Here is a 14,439-nt window from a genome sequence, read left to right on the forward strand (position 1 = left end):
TGAAGACCGTTAAAGCAGAATACATATTTTACAGTATCTTGACGCGTATTGTTTTATAGCCACAGTTTAAGCGGTATTTTGAAACTAGCTAAGAAACCACTTGATTTTAATTGATTACCCAACTTGTTCTATTGCACTGCTGTGCTGTACAAAAAACAATTCTTACCCATTAGGGTTTTAAATTTACATGGCGCATCTGTTGAGCTACCTCGAGGAGAGTACTGATGATTTTTGCTGACGTGAAAAAAATTACAAGTACTTGGGAACCTTATTAGAAACTTTTGAAAGTGAGCAGCATTTTCATGTTAATTTCTTGGCTGGTAATCATTTTAATTTTGGAAAGTGCTCGAAGTCCAATTTTGTGCAACAATCAACTTTTAGAATAACCCTTGTGAGTTTATTACAGACTGTTTGCAGTTTTTTTTTTTTTTTTAATAATTGTGAAAGATTGAATTTGAATTAAACCTGCATGATTCAGTCAGTCAAACGACAGATTAAAAAGATGGAGAAAATGATACAGCACACAGATCAGAATTGTAACGTATGCTAAATTGAAAGCTCAACATTTTTCATCCTATAAGTCATTTAATTTGGATCCATAAGATCAATAAGACCTCTGAGTTACCTTTTCTAACCTGAAAATGTGGTCCTTTAAACACATTGAATTTACCTCCTTGAACGGGTCTAGTTTGTGTGATCAGGAATATGGGTCATTTTGATACAAATGACTTAAAGTATGTGCCACAATGTCATATATCCACAGAGGCTAGAGGGGGGAGGTAAAGTTTTCTACTTCCTAAGGATCCAAATTTGAATATGTTAAGTTCTCCTTTGTGAAGTAAACAACTGAAGCGAAACTCACATTCAAAAAAAGAGCCACACCTTAAAACCAAAAGTTTTATTCAGTAGAAAGTAAGGAACAAAAATGATAACTAAACACCAAAAGGTGTTTTAGTGTGGTTTCAGAGTAAAAAAAAACAACCTAGCCCACTTTATTAAGGCATGATATGAGATATTCTGAATGATTCAGAAACTCAAATTTGGACATTAACCCAACTTTAAGACAAGTAACTGCATGTAAATACCGCCATTGTTCTTGAACGCTCTTGGAACCACTGGAGAGCATATTACAAAAACAGACTATTGAATTGAGGGTCCGTTTTTTTTTTTTTTTTTTTCCCCCATTTGATATATCTTTAAGTAGCCGCTTCTCCTCACTAGGGTCACTGGCGCTACTGGTGCCTGATCCAGCCTTCTTCGGGCAGAAGGCACTGGGGACGCCATGGACTGGTTGCCAGCCAATCGCCGGGCACACAGAGACAAACATTCACATTCACAATCACACCTTAAGACAATTTGTCCAATACAACTACCATGCATGTTTTTGGAATATGGGAGGAGACCGGAGCGTCCATAGAAGACGCACATGAGCACGGAGCGAGTTGGAATTGAACCTGAGACCTCTGAACTGTGAGGCAGAAATGCTAATCAGTCTTCCACTGTGCTACTCATACTATTACTTACTCATGCATGAAGAATACGGGCTGAGATTTATACAAATCGGGAACATGTTTGTGTGATTGATCAATGAACTTTCCATTGCCTGGAGAAGATCACATTCGGTCTCGAGAAAGGGTGTCTGTCTAAGCATCTGTGTTTGAGCAGGATGTGTTTGTTTACTGGAACAAAGGCCAAGAATGTCAGCAGTTGTACCTCCACTCACACAGGATGTGATGGCATCGCAGGAAGAAGCGCACATTTATTCTTAACTTCCTTGGTCCTTTTTTTTCCCTCCTTTGCTTGTATTTTTAAATCACTTTAATTTTTATGTTTTTACAGTACTCAAAGCACATTTTTGTATAAAATGTACTTTAAAAAGAATGCCTAGCTTTTATGGACCATTTGTGCACTACAAGTGGGCCGACAGAAAAGGGACTTTCCCACTCTGCTCCCACAAAATTAGAAGCTCAGATTCGCCCAAAGTATTTATTCTTGCCATTTCCTTTATATTTCATTGGCCTAGAGATGTTTTGGAGCAAGCCGATATGATTTGCATTTAATTTGACAGCTGAACAATATTTGTCTGAATAAATTCATTTAATTCCTGTCCAGTGTTTATTTCAGTCTTGTCATGTCAGTGACATTATGGTACATGTGCCAGCATTCAGCACACACACGCAGAGTGACTGACAGTTTTCTATACAGCAGTGCTCGAGCGCATATGCTTACGCATATGGCTGTCTGTCATACGTCTGCAGATAATTACAAAAAGCAGTGTATAATTTAAAACCGTTAATCTGTGATGCAGTTTCTATTTGTTGTTGTTTTTCGTGAATTCATTTCATTCTTGAGACATTCCAATAGATAACCATCTAAGTGTTGTTGACCTTTGATCACTCCCATCATCCTTCAAACTGGGCTTGCTTCACTAGATAGGCCTCTGTCTTCCTTTAACACGCTGTATTAAATCCACTGAACTGATAATGCCCTTTCAGTAGTAAATTTGATTAATGCAACTCCAAGAAAATCAATTTTCCACCATCTTTCTCGCCTGTTTCATCTCTTTTTCCCATCTTCTTTGGCCTATCCATCTATCTTCAAGATTGTCACGGTGGTGACTCTGATCTAATCTGTCTTGAAACCGTGCGGCAGGAGTGATGGCGTGGATTACCGCATACCCCAAACTAATCAGTGTAAATCTTTATTTCCCTGAAGACTGTAAAAGTTCTACCTCACAAATAAAATCTTTCCAAATGAGGGGTGACTCATCAAGAATTCCATACTGTCATTAATAAAATTTTTGATAAACCTCAAATAATCATAAATTCCAGGAAGTCAATTTAAATTTTCTTGCCTATACTGTGCACAATGAACAGGTATAAAGGCTGTATCAGTTTGTTAACACAGATGCTCAGTATTTCACACTCTTCTGTTTTTGCAATTACAAGTCAACATTCATATGTGCTGTGTTTAGGGTAAATCAGGGATGCTGACAAGATTTTGATCCCTTACTTTGGTATTAACCCAAATCCGGTGCATCATTTGACTCACTAAATGTTTTGAGGTTATCGGTCTTACTCCAGCTCATTGATAAACTTCAAACGTGCTTAATTGTGTGGACATGAAGCATAGCTTGCCGTATTCCTCAAAAAGACCTCATTTATATTTATGACAGTCTTGAGTCTCCCTTCCTGATTAATCCACTTAATATTAGAACGCACATCCGTAAATCTCCTCCGAGCCATGAGACAGCGTAGTGTAGAGCGAGTATGTGATCTGAATGCAAACTCAGTGATTTGCAAACAGAAAAGTGTGCACCTAAAGAGCTCTCCTGCTCCAAATTCTACGTCGTCTCCCTGGGTATCATGTCAGTATGGTAAAGCACGTGGCTGTCACTCGCCTTCAATCACATACTCTTCAAGCACTTCCCAATAAGTCATAAGCAAGCCATTGAAGTGGAGATGATGAGCCTCTTTTTTCACTATGAGAGGCAGACACATAGTGAGTCATAGATTAGCAAGTCAGCAGAGAGTAAATGCTACCTAATTCCAGGGAAGGAGCTGAAAGGTTTCTTCATCCTTGTTGAGAGCTACGCTGTTCATTTTGAAGTGCTTTCATGGAAAGCTGCTTGCGTTGGGACCACAGCGAAATCAACTAAATGACAAAAGCTGCTCCTGGTAAAACAAGTGTTTACATGGTTTTCTGTGTTCATGTCATTTCTACACAATAATGCACAAGTTTCTATGACTAATTCATCCCCACATCAGCAATACAATAAAGATGCTACCAGATGGTGGTAACGCATTCAAAACTGTAGAAATCCTCACACCAACATCATGCGTCTATTTTGAACAGTACATAAACTATTGCATCTTCATCTTCCATTAGAAAAAAACACTGTGTTCAGTAGATACATGATTCAACACTGACCATGCTTTCAAATGAGACTGACAAATTAGTAAACAAACATAATTGCATAAAATGATGTGACACAAATGCATATGCTAACATACTCGCACACTACAACTTCAGACAAGACTAAGCAACTCAGTAAACTTACTTAAAACCAAAATGAGAATGTAACAATAATTGCACAATACAATGTTATGCTGTGTGCTCCCCCACTCGTCCAAGCACATCATCTTGTTTAATATTATGTTTGTTGAATATGAATAAAACAGAAAAATCCACCTGGACTGCAGGATGTGACCACGATGTCACTGGCTGTTGTCTTAAAATGGCATGGCATAAATGGCATAAATATTTGGTCATTCCCTGAGGTCTGAGCAACTGTGCTGTCACTTTAAATTGACAGCAAGGGACAAAAATGCCTCCCCCGAAGATGGAGCAAAAGAGGTGGATTGTTTACTTTTTTTTTTTTTTTGCATTCGTTATCTGTACTAGTTACCGTCACTGTCAATAAATAAGTTATGTCAAAGATAGACAAACAAAACTGAATTTAACCAAAAATCCCACCAGATGACGCCAGTGGTTATTTATTTACCCAGCCATCCATTTCCTAGAGGCGCTTATCCTCATGAGGATTGCAGCTGGCAGTCGGCATGGGATACCCTGAACTGGTTGCCATCCAATTGTAGGTCACACAGAAAACGAACAACCATTCATGCACCCAATCACCCCTAAGAACCATTTAGCATGTCCAATACACCTGCCTTGCATGTTTTTGGACTGTGGGAAGATGGCAGAGTGCCCGAAGGGAACCCACGCGGGATCGGGGAGAAGTGCAGAAGGTAAGATGTTCTACAGACAACGGTTGATAGGAAAAAACTAATCTGCAAAATGCTAAATTCATTCAAAAACACATAAATGCAGTTTATGGGTGAAAGTGTTTACATTCAATGCATCTTTTCTCTGTTTTATATTTTACATTCGATTCAAGAATAGAGCATAAACAAGAGTGTGTCCTTGAATAACTTGGACGGTACCGAGTTGCACCTTCACTCTCCCTTCTCTCAGCACTGCTTAAGCAGATGGCCAGAGAAGGAAAAAAATAGAATTGGATGAACCTGGATCCAGCTGCCTTCAGTCACATGCTCCATAACACTTCTAAATGCAGTGGCACACGTGTGTGCACGTGCACATACACACCAGTGCGTTCGCTTTTCCTTTGTAAACACTTGATGCCTTAATATGATGATGTACGCATTACATGGAAACGTCTTTCACGAGGAAAGGTGTGGGTGTTGAGTCACCCACATACCCTGACAAGTGAGACAGATAATGTAGGTGTTGAAACAACGGCAAAAGTGTGGGTGTTGAAACACCCGCAAACCCCAACTTTCCCAGCTATTAGCAAAAGGCATCCTCTTGGGGACAGCCTTCAACAAACGAGCATGTGTCATCTCTCTAAGCGACAGATTATCACAGCTCTAATGGCTAACAGATGGTGATGAATTGCCTCTAGTGTCAATGACACAAAATTATGCGGGCAGTCATTTTCACAAATTATTTTCCCACATTTTGCTCATAAAGCGGTGAACTAGGTAAGTGGTAATACTAAATCCTGACAGAAAATCCATGGACTCACTCATTTATTGAGTTGAGAATATGACAGAGGCATTTTTTAGAATGTTAGTTCATGAACAGAAGAAACCTTTTTCCTCTATTCTCCAGAGAATTGCAATTGAAGCCATAAATCTGCAATTATGAATGAATAGCGTCGCCAGTGCCGTACGTTTTGTTTGTTGAATGATGCTGACACCTAGTGTTGGATATTTGTACCACATCCAGGATATCGCCCTACTCCACCCATTTTCTAGAACCGCTCCTCTCCAGGGTGGCAGGCTTGCTCTTGCCTATCCCAGCTGTCTTCGGTCAAGTTCAGGACACCCTGGACTGGTTGCCAGCCAATCGCAGGGCAACGAAGAATCATTCACGCACTCTAAGGACAATTTAGAGTGTACAATACACCTGTCATGCATGTTTTGGAGTGTGGGAGGAACCCGGAGTGCCCGCAGCGAACTCACGTGGGCTCGGAGAGAACATGCAAATTCTACACGGGAATCTGGCGCGAGGTGGTTTTGCCCAGATTTGACCATATATGTCACTCTCTCTCTCATTCTGTGTGTCTGCTTCTCTCTTTGTGTGTGTCTCTCTCTCTCTTTCTCTGTGTCTGTTGTCCTTTCTGTTTGTCTGTCTCCCTCTGACTGTCTGTCTCCGTCTTTCTGTGTCCGTTTCTCTCTCTTGTCTGTTTCTGTCTCTCGCTCTGACTTTCTTTCTGTCTGTGTCTGTCTTGCTCTCTCTCTCTAGCTGTCTGTGTCTGTCTGTCTGTCTGCATTACTTCTTGTCTGTCTGTCTGTCTGTCTGTCTGTCTGTCTGTCTGTGACTGCCGCTCTCTCGCTCTGTCTTTCTGCGTATTTCTCGCTCTCTCTATCTTTGTTTGTCTGTCTGAGTCCGTCTGTCTGTCTGTCTGTCTGACTGTCTCCGTGTCTGAGTTTTTTTTTTCAACGCGTACCTTCTCTCAATTAAGCAAAGACAATTGGTGGACGTTCAAACTATGTTTATTGTTAAAGTTTCGTATAAGAAGATTAGAAATGAGTTTGAGGAATAGGGCTTTTTTTTTATTACAGTATTAGTTTGAGGTCTGTTTTTTTTTCTTCTTTTTTCTGGCTGCGCTTCTGTTGGCGTGAAAAGATTGAGAAAGATTGAGAAGAAAGAGCAAGTACCACTGGTGGCACGCTGGCACCTTCTAGTGGCACAGAAGGAACCACTGAAATCAATGTTCATATGGCATGTTTACTGAACACTGTAGTCTCTATTGACCAAGTACAGTATATAAAAATACACAAGAAGTTTGTCCATAATGTAATGTTACCAACCTATTACTATTTGACAAGTACGATTCAGTTGTATTTGCCTTTTAAGTACAATAGATGTGCAATTATCATTTTGGAATTGCTTGTTTTCATCCATTTATTAAATATACAATAATGTAAATTATGTGCCATTGACGTAATGCATGATAATTTAATTATACGTGTTTCCCTTACTCAAGTGTAGTGATTCTTTTCAAACAGTTACATGGCAGTGACCTACAGTAATATTCAACACTTTTTAAATTTAAAGTCCTTCACTCTTTTTTGTGAAACTCTATGGCGAAAAGCATTTTTATGTCGGCCATGATGGCGATACTTGGTGTAAATACGATATATAAGTGCTTAGTGTGTCTTTTCCTCCATCAATATAATAGTTTCAACGTCATAAACAAATTAAAGGTGACGACTATCAAAGTCGCCCTTGCATCCTCCGATTTTTTCTGTATACAGTTCTTGGAAGCAAATCTAAACTCGGCTAGTTCATATCCCCAAACCTTTCACTACATATCCCACAAACACCAGCGAAAGGCTCCTGCTCCTCTATGACGCGTATTTCCATGAGTCATCCAATGTTCGCTTCGAGTATGATGATTGACGGCCGAGTCACATGCCCCCATTGGTTTCTATGCGGTTTCCAGGAAGTGAACGCCACCACTTGGAACCACCTCCCACATGTGAGCTCAGTCGGCAGCACCACGCGCGGCGTGTGGAGGAGAGAAACCGGCGGAAAGGCAACGTCATCCCTCGGACCACCGACTCGACGTAGAGTAGAAAACAGCGAGCGGAGCGGCGTTGTCCGAGGCAGGTACGGTATTCAATATGGTTTCTGGGGGTTTACTATGCAACAGCGCTGTTGCTATCGAGAGAAACGTGGGGGAAAGTAGGTCGACTTAGGTAAGAATAGGGTGGACTTTAGGGCCTGGCAGACTGTAGGCCTGTTAGCTCTCCGCGCACTTGACTGAGAGACAGAGCCCGGATAGAAGCTCTCGTCTACGGTCAGTCGGAGCCTCAATACTGGCCGGGTGTGTTACAGGACACCGCACCATTCATTTGGCGAGGTACACGTCTTTGAATGTGTGCCAACCTTTTTGGGTTGTGACGACTATTGTATCGTATTTACGCTCATTTCCCTACATTTTAGGTGCTGAACAACTACAGCAGAAAGATGGCGGACGACCCCAGCGCGGCAGACAGGAACGTGGAGATATGGAAAATCAAGAAGCTGATCAAAAGTTTGGAAGCTGCCCGTGGGTAAGGACGGGATGTGGTGTGCTCTGTCCTTGTGGTGGTTGTTGTCAGTGAATTATGGCGTAACCCAGCGGAGGTTATTGTATAAACGTGCCCAGCCGCAACAGCTGGACATCAGCTACGAAGGGCGGACTTTGGGAGTGGTTAGCTTAGCATTGCTAGCTTTCTGCCACTGTGGCTGCTAGCCTGCTAAGTGAATGGGTGCCGTCGTCGCATTTCACCGGCCTTATAAAAAAACGATGATGATAACTATAGGACGACCTCGGCGTTTTGATATGTCAAATTTCAAACATAATACGTAAACAAATCGCGTCAAATCAGACAGGTTTGGATTAGCGATGCTGAATACATCCGTTATAAACGTCATCTCTGGAAGGGAGGCCGCCATGGATGTCTTTCGCGAAATTGATAGTTGATGAAATGCAGTCGATTTTTTTAGTCATAAACATTTTTTTCAACTGCGTGACTTCAAGCGGGGAATCTCCTCCTAAAGTATATTGTAGTAACATCGTTTAATGGCAGCAGCATACATACAAGGTAATTATCTCAACAGTCAAAGATAACCGAATAGCCAGAAGATTTGTAATACACGAACCTTTTTGCTGCTTATTATCGAAGGTCCATCAACCACCCACTGAGTGGTCGTTTTTCCCTGTAGCCACCACGCTTGTTGCTACCTGCCATCGAGTGCAGTGTCAGCCTGCTTGTGGCCCTCTAGTGTGGCCAGCGAATTAACAGATGATGTGAGAGAGGTCAAACTGGTACTCTGCCCTTTGCGCTTGATAAGTGTACAGTATTTTTCCTTGTCTTCTGCTTTTCATTATCTCGCATTTGGTATGTTTAAAGCTGACCAATAACACAAATTTCGTCATTGTATCCATTGTCTGGCACAGTTGGAAGCCATAGCAGTGATGTGAGGTTTAGACTTGATTTTTTTTCCAGTTGATAGTGATGCCTTGACCCATGTCAGGTTTTACTTCATTGAAATAATTATGAATAATAATTCCAACTTTCCAGCCCTCCCCTAAACACTGAAAACAATTATGAAATGTTCTAAATAAGGAAAAAAATGCTACCTGTAATATTGCAGTTGAACGAGATGCAGCTGCCAGATCCTGTTTTTTTTTTTTTCCAAACAGAGGAGGAATACAATATGGTGGTGTTTTGTCTGCATGGGTTGTAACACAATGGTGTTGGACACAGTGTTCACATATTTGTTGCTGAATGGTTTATAACATGGACATTGCTGCTAGTTTCATAGCACATCTTGTGTTTTGTATTGTGTGTCATTAAGTTTATGAATGTCAGGCAGTTATGTCTCGTTTGGTTAAACACTGTGTAGAACTAATTTCTGCATCCGAGGCAGGACAACAAATTGGCCAAGCACGTGATATATGTGACTATATACTAACAGTAACGTCCTCTTCTCTTGTAGTAATGGTACCAGTATGATCTCTCTGATCATCCCACCCAAGGACCAGATCTCCAGAGTGGCCAAAATGTTGGCAGATGAGTTTGGCACGGCTTCCAACATTAAGAGTCGAGTCAACAGACTCTCCGTTCTCGGGGCCATCACCTCTGTGCAGCAAAGACTAAAGCTCTATAACAAGGGTAGGTCAAATACAACAGTTAGAAAGATACTATCCTGCTATCTATATTTTATGTGTAATTCTTTATGCTGGTTATAAATTTCAGGGAGAAAATCAACTTACATTCGGCCATATATTTTTTGTTGCTCATATACAGTTGTAGGGGCGGGGCGGGTTCAGTATCTTTGAGCAAAAGCCGTCAACTTTTGTATGGGCGTGATAAGATGCCCAAGTAAGTCATAGTGCTGATATCTGAGCACTTACATGCTGTTTATGTCAACTCAAAAGATCTAAACTCTTTAGATTTTTTTTTTGTTTTTTTTTTTAATTGGAGGGAGTCAGTAACAAGCTTTTCTTTGTGTTGTGCTGTGAAAGTGGAGCAAGAGGGACTGCATTTTTGAACATTCTGGTCAGAGCTAGGCCATGATTCCCAATGTTCTCAAATTATAGATATTTAAAATTACTTTTCTGGCTTGTCTGTTACCTGAGGGGAATCCCGTTCTAAAGTGAAATGTCAACGTATTAATGGCATATGGGTGAAATTCATCTGACTGGCACATCTTCTAATTATTTTACTTTTCTCTCCACAGTTCCACCCAATGGCTTAGTTGTGTACTGTGGCACAATTGTTACAGATGAAGGGAAGGAGAAAAAAGTTAATATCGACTTTGAGCCTTTTAAGCCAATCAATACCTCCCTGTACCTCTGTGACAACAAGTTTCATACTGAGGTGGTTATTTTCACTTTTTTGTAGATTGGACTTTAGTTGCAGCATGTTGTTTTGATTTTGTAACCAATCCATTTTGTCTTATTCCCTCTATCTTTTCCTTCTTGACAGGCATTGACAGCCCTGCTCTCTGATGACAGTAAGTTTGGCTTTATTGTGATTGACGGTAGTGGGGCGCTGTTTGGCACACTGCAGGGAAACACCAGAGAAGTGCTGCACAAGTTCACTGTGGACCTTCCTAAGAAGCACGGTACTATACCACAAAGCACACACAAATTTAATATTCGTAGAGCCCATCAAAGACATTATTTCTACCCATTTTTTTAGTTTTTCTTCAATGGAATTTTGACACTTTTCATCTATGTTATAGGCAGGGGAGGACAGTCAGCTTTGCGTTTTGCCCGTCTAAGAATGGAGAAGAGGCACAATTATGTGAGAAAGGTGGCCGAAACGGCTGTCCAGCTGTTTGTGTCCAACGACAAAGTCAATGTGGCTGGAATGGTTTTGGCTGGTTCTGCCGACTTTAAGACTGAGCTCAGCCAATCGGACATGTTTGACCCAGTAAGAATGTGTTCTAATTAGTTTGACTTGTTCATTTTTCTTATCGAGGTTGCTAACACAGTTTGGGATAGTTAAACTGTGGGTCACTTAATAGTAATCTTAGTGTTTACTAACCGTTTACTTGACCCCTAAATTCAGTATTAGTTATTTTCAAAAAGACCTCATTTGAATCCATTTAATATGAACTTTGAAATTGAATCCTCGTATCAGGCATTGTAAAATGTCATGATTTTTTTGGTGGGCAAGGCATGTCACAACAATTTCGCATACATATTTCCACATTGTATTTTCTCTCATTTGTTTGGTGTTTATAGAGCAATACCATCATACTTGGATGTCTGCAGTGACATATTTGGACGACTTGCAAATGAAGCCCGAGATCAAATATTATATTTGAAAACAATTTAGAGTGTGCGATACACCTACTATGACTTGTTTACTACTGACTTTTCGTGTGGGCCATATTACGAGTTTACAACATCCATAGGACTGCGATAAAAGTGAAGTTTAGAGGCCCATTGTTGTTGTAATATGTAAAATGTCTATTGTCCAATCAAATTGGTTGTTCAAATCTGTTACACCATTAACAATATACACATCTGTTTTAATTGGTTAATTTACATTGTTGCTTTGTGTTAACCAGTGGACATTTCTGTTTTTAAATACTAGAGGTTACAGGCCAAAGTTCTGAAGTTAGTGGATATCTCCTATGGTGGAGAAAATGGTTTCAACCAGGCCATTGAGCTCTCAGCAGAAGTTCTTTCCAATGTCAAGTTCATCCAAGAAAAGAAACTTATAGGTGAGTTCTAATAAAATTGGATGTTAAACTCCTATAGCTGTCAATGGCTGTGGATGAGTTAAATCACGACCTGCCTGCCCAGGTTGAAATGGATTTTTGACGTCTCTAGCCATCAATTGTAATGAATGAATTAACATGGTGGAGCAACTTTCTGAGCTTTCACCTAGAGAAACTAGCGCCTTATATTTCCATAATCACAAAAAAGTTGCAGTTATTAAGCCTCTGCTTTGTGGTTCTTCAGGACGATACTTTGATGAGATTAGTCAGGACACTGGGAAGTACTGCTTTGGTGTTGAGGATACACTGAAAGCCTTGGAGATGGGAGCTGTGGAGATCCTCATAGTCTACGAGAACTTAGACACCATGCGTTACATTTTACGTGTGCATGGGGCCGAGAGCAACGGGGCTGAGAATGGTACACATACAGCGCACATGCCAGAAGTCACCTGAATGTGAACCGTGCAACCTCATGCTCAATGTGCTTTCTGTGATTCCCAGATGAGAAGACTTTGTACTTAACGCCGGAGCAGGAGAAAGACAAATCTCATTTCACAGACAAAGAGGTGAGGATAGCAGACGCTGAAGCTTATGGTATTGAGGTGAATGGTTCAATACCTTTGACTTTTTTTGACAGACGGGGCAAGAGCACGAACTGATTGAGAGCATGCCGCTGTTAGAGTGGTTTGCCAACAATTACAAGAAATTTGGAGCCACGCTGGAAATAGTCACAGACAAGAGCCAAGAAGGATCTCAGTTTGTCAAGGGCTTTGGAGGAATCGGGGGTGAGCGCTTATGAGCCACAGATTTTTGTTACTTGGTGAAACCTCCAGATCGATTTAGAACATTATTCTTATGTTGAATAGAGACATATTTGAATAAGAAGTATTTAACGAACAAAAAGTTGATTATGAAATAAAATTGAAGTATGAATGATAATTTTTTCTGTTTAGATGTCATGACCATAAACAACATCATGACAAACTGGATAGCTCTTGCATTGTTGGGGGATGTAATGTCTCATCTTTGTCTACCCCCAAGGTATCTTGCGGTACAGGGTGGACTTCCAGGGCATGGAGTACCAAGGAGAGGACGATGAGTTCTTTGATTTGGATGACTACTAGGTAGTCGGGGACTGATATATTGGGAGAGGAAAAAAAAACACGAAAGGAATGAAGAATTAAGGAACAAAAAATGCCCCCTCTCTTGCAGCAAGTGAGGGGCTCAACTGTGTTGACCGCGTAATGACAGCCAACTTCCAATTTACTCGTTGAATACACAACCTTGCACATACATTTCATCTGTACACACATTGAAGTACAACACACAGGCTGAAGAGGAGTGAAAATGTCTTTCATCCAGACGGTGAAAGCCTTTCCTGACTAAATCCCTGCCTTAGAGTGCTGGTTCCTTCCCCTAGTTGGATTGGACTCGACTCATTTTTGTTCCTTATCCCCCCCTCCCATCCCTCCCCTCCATTTTGAATTGAATGAACACAACAGCAAGTTCCCAGTGTTTTGCTGCCCTCAAACCAGTTGAAGATGAACATTTGACTCTGATACCACACAAAAAACGAATTTCCTTTTCTCCCATCCCGCTGTCTTCCCCTCTATGCTTTGTTTTTTTTTTCTCTATTTTTTACTGGCAACTTCTGCTGTTGTATTTTATGAGTGGGGGACTTTTTTTTTTTTTTTACCTGGGTTTCTGTAGAGAAAGGGGGACAACGTATTAAAATTTGAACTGCTGAAAACTATCGCTACCTCCTCATATCCTGTGCTCTCAAACTTCTGCTGTCAGCCTGCCCATCTTGGAGAAACCTGAAGAGAAATCTGTTTCCCAGTTGTCAGATGTGATGTATGCATGACTGCACAGTAATTCCAAATGTCTGAGTCATTATCCAACTCTTGTTGAAAATGAATCGGTGTTCCCAAAATTCTAGCAGCAGAAATCAAAGTTTTGGAAGTATACCTTGTTTGATTTGCTTTCCTATCAAGATTAAATCCCTCCTATTTTTGACTATCAATCCCAATATATATTCCACTGGTGGGGTGTGTTTGTATTTCAAATTGATGATGGACCTGTGCACCAATCTATTTTTTAAAATTGTGGAATGCATCTGAAGTTGTCAGAAAGTTTCCAACATTTTTTTTTTGTAGACAAAGTGTCATGGTAGACACAGTAGACAGCAAAGGTATTAAATGCATGTACACACACAACCATTTATATAGTTTGTGTGTGTGTGTGTGTGTGTGTGTGTATATATATATATATATATATATATATATATATATATATATATATATATATATATATATATGCCAAGTTATTAAAAACAAAGCTGGTCAATGATTTTTAATTAACCACAATTAATTGCATTCACTGCTTCGCCAGAAAAGTTTGTACAGTATAATTACTACAGTAAAATTTTGACTGCCAGATCATCAAATACCATATTTTGAAGTTTAGCTGCAATTATAGGCAGCAGCGTGAGGTAATTAAAACAGAATTCACCGAACAAAACCGTTTTTTTTTTTCTTAATATTTTAAAGAAAATGTGTATACGCACACTGAGGTTGCAGAAAACATGAATGAGCAAGCCATTGATGTAAACATTTTCTGGATTACCCAAATGATTGTAGAATTAAAAAAGTAATAGCATTTAAAATTAAGAAGACTAATAAA

General features: G+C 40.2%; 1 protein-coding gene across 3 annotated transcripts; it reads left to right on the forward strand.

Moving 5' to 3' along the window:
- The first annotated feature begins 7,481 nt into the window (after positions 1-7,481).
- Positions 7,482-13,790, forward strand: etf1a (eukaryotic translation termination factor 1a). Of its 3 annotated transcripts, none has more exons than XM_088432045.1 (11): positions 7,482-7,641; positions 7,978-8,087; positions 9,520-9,695; positions 10,264-10,403; positions 10,512-10,650; positions 10,771-10,961; positions 11,631-11,760; positions 12,002-12,175; positions 12,259-12,323; positions 12,395-12,542; positions 12,799-13,790. In XM_088432045.1, the coding sequence occupies exons 2-11, from the start codon at positions 8,002-8,004 to the stop codon at positions 12,879-12,881; spliced, it is 1,332 nt and encodes a 443-aa protein (XP_088288171.1). In that variant the 5' UTR covers positions 7,482-7,641; positions 7,978-8,001; the 3' UTR covers positions 12,882-13,790. The 3 variants fall into 3 exon arrangements, with proteins under 3 accessions (XP_088288171.1, XP_088288172.1, XP_088288174.1); XM_088432046.1 differs by having other exon boundaries at positions 7,490-7,637; XM_088432048.1 differs by lacking the exon at positions 7,482-7,641 and adding an exon at positions 7,737-7,894.
- The last annotated feature ends 649 nt before the right edge of the window (positions 13,791-14,439 follow it).

This window comes from Hippichthys cyanospilos, chromosome 13 (assembly GCF_059441005.1).
Source record: "Hippichthys cyanospilos isolate Australia breed blue-spotted pipefish chromosome 13, RoL_Hcya_1.0, whole genome shotgun sequence".
NCBI classification, from domain to species: domain Eukaryota; kingdom Metazoa; phylum Chordata; class Actinopteri; order Syngnathiformes; family Syngnathidae; genus Hippichthys; species Hippichthys cyanospilos.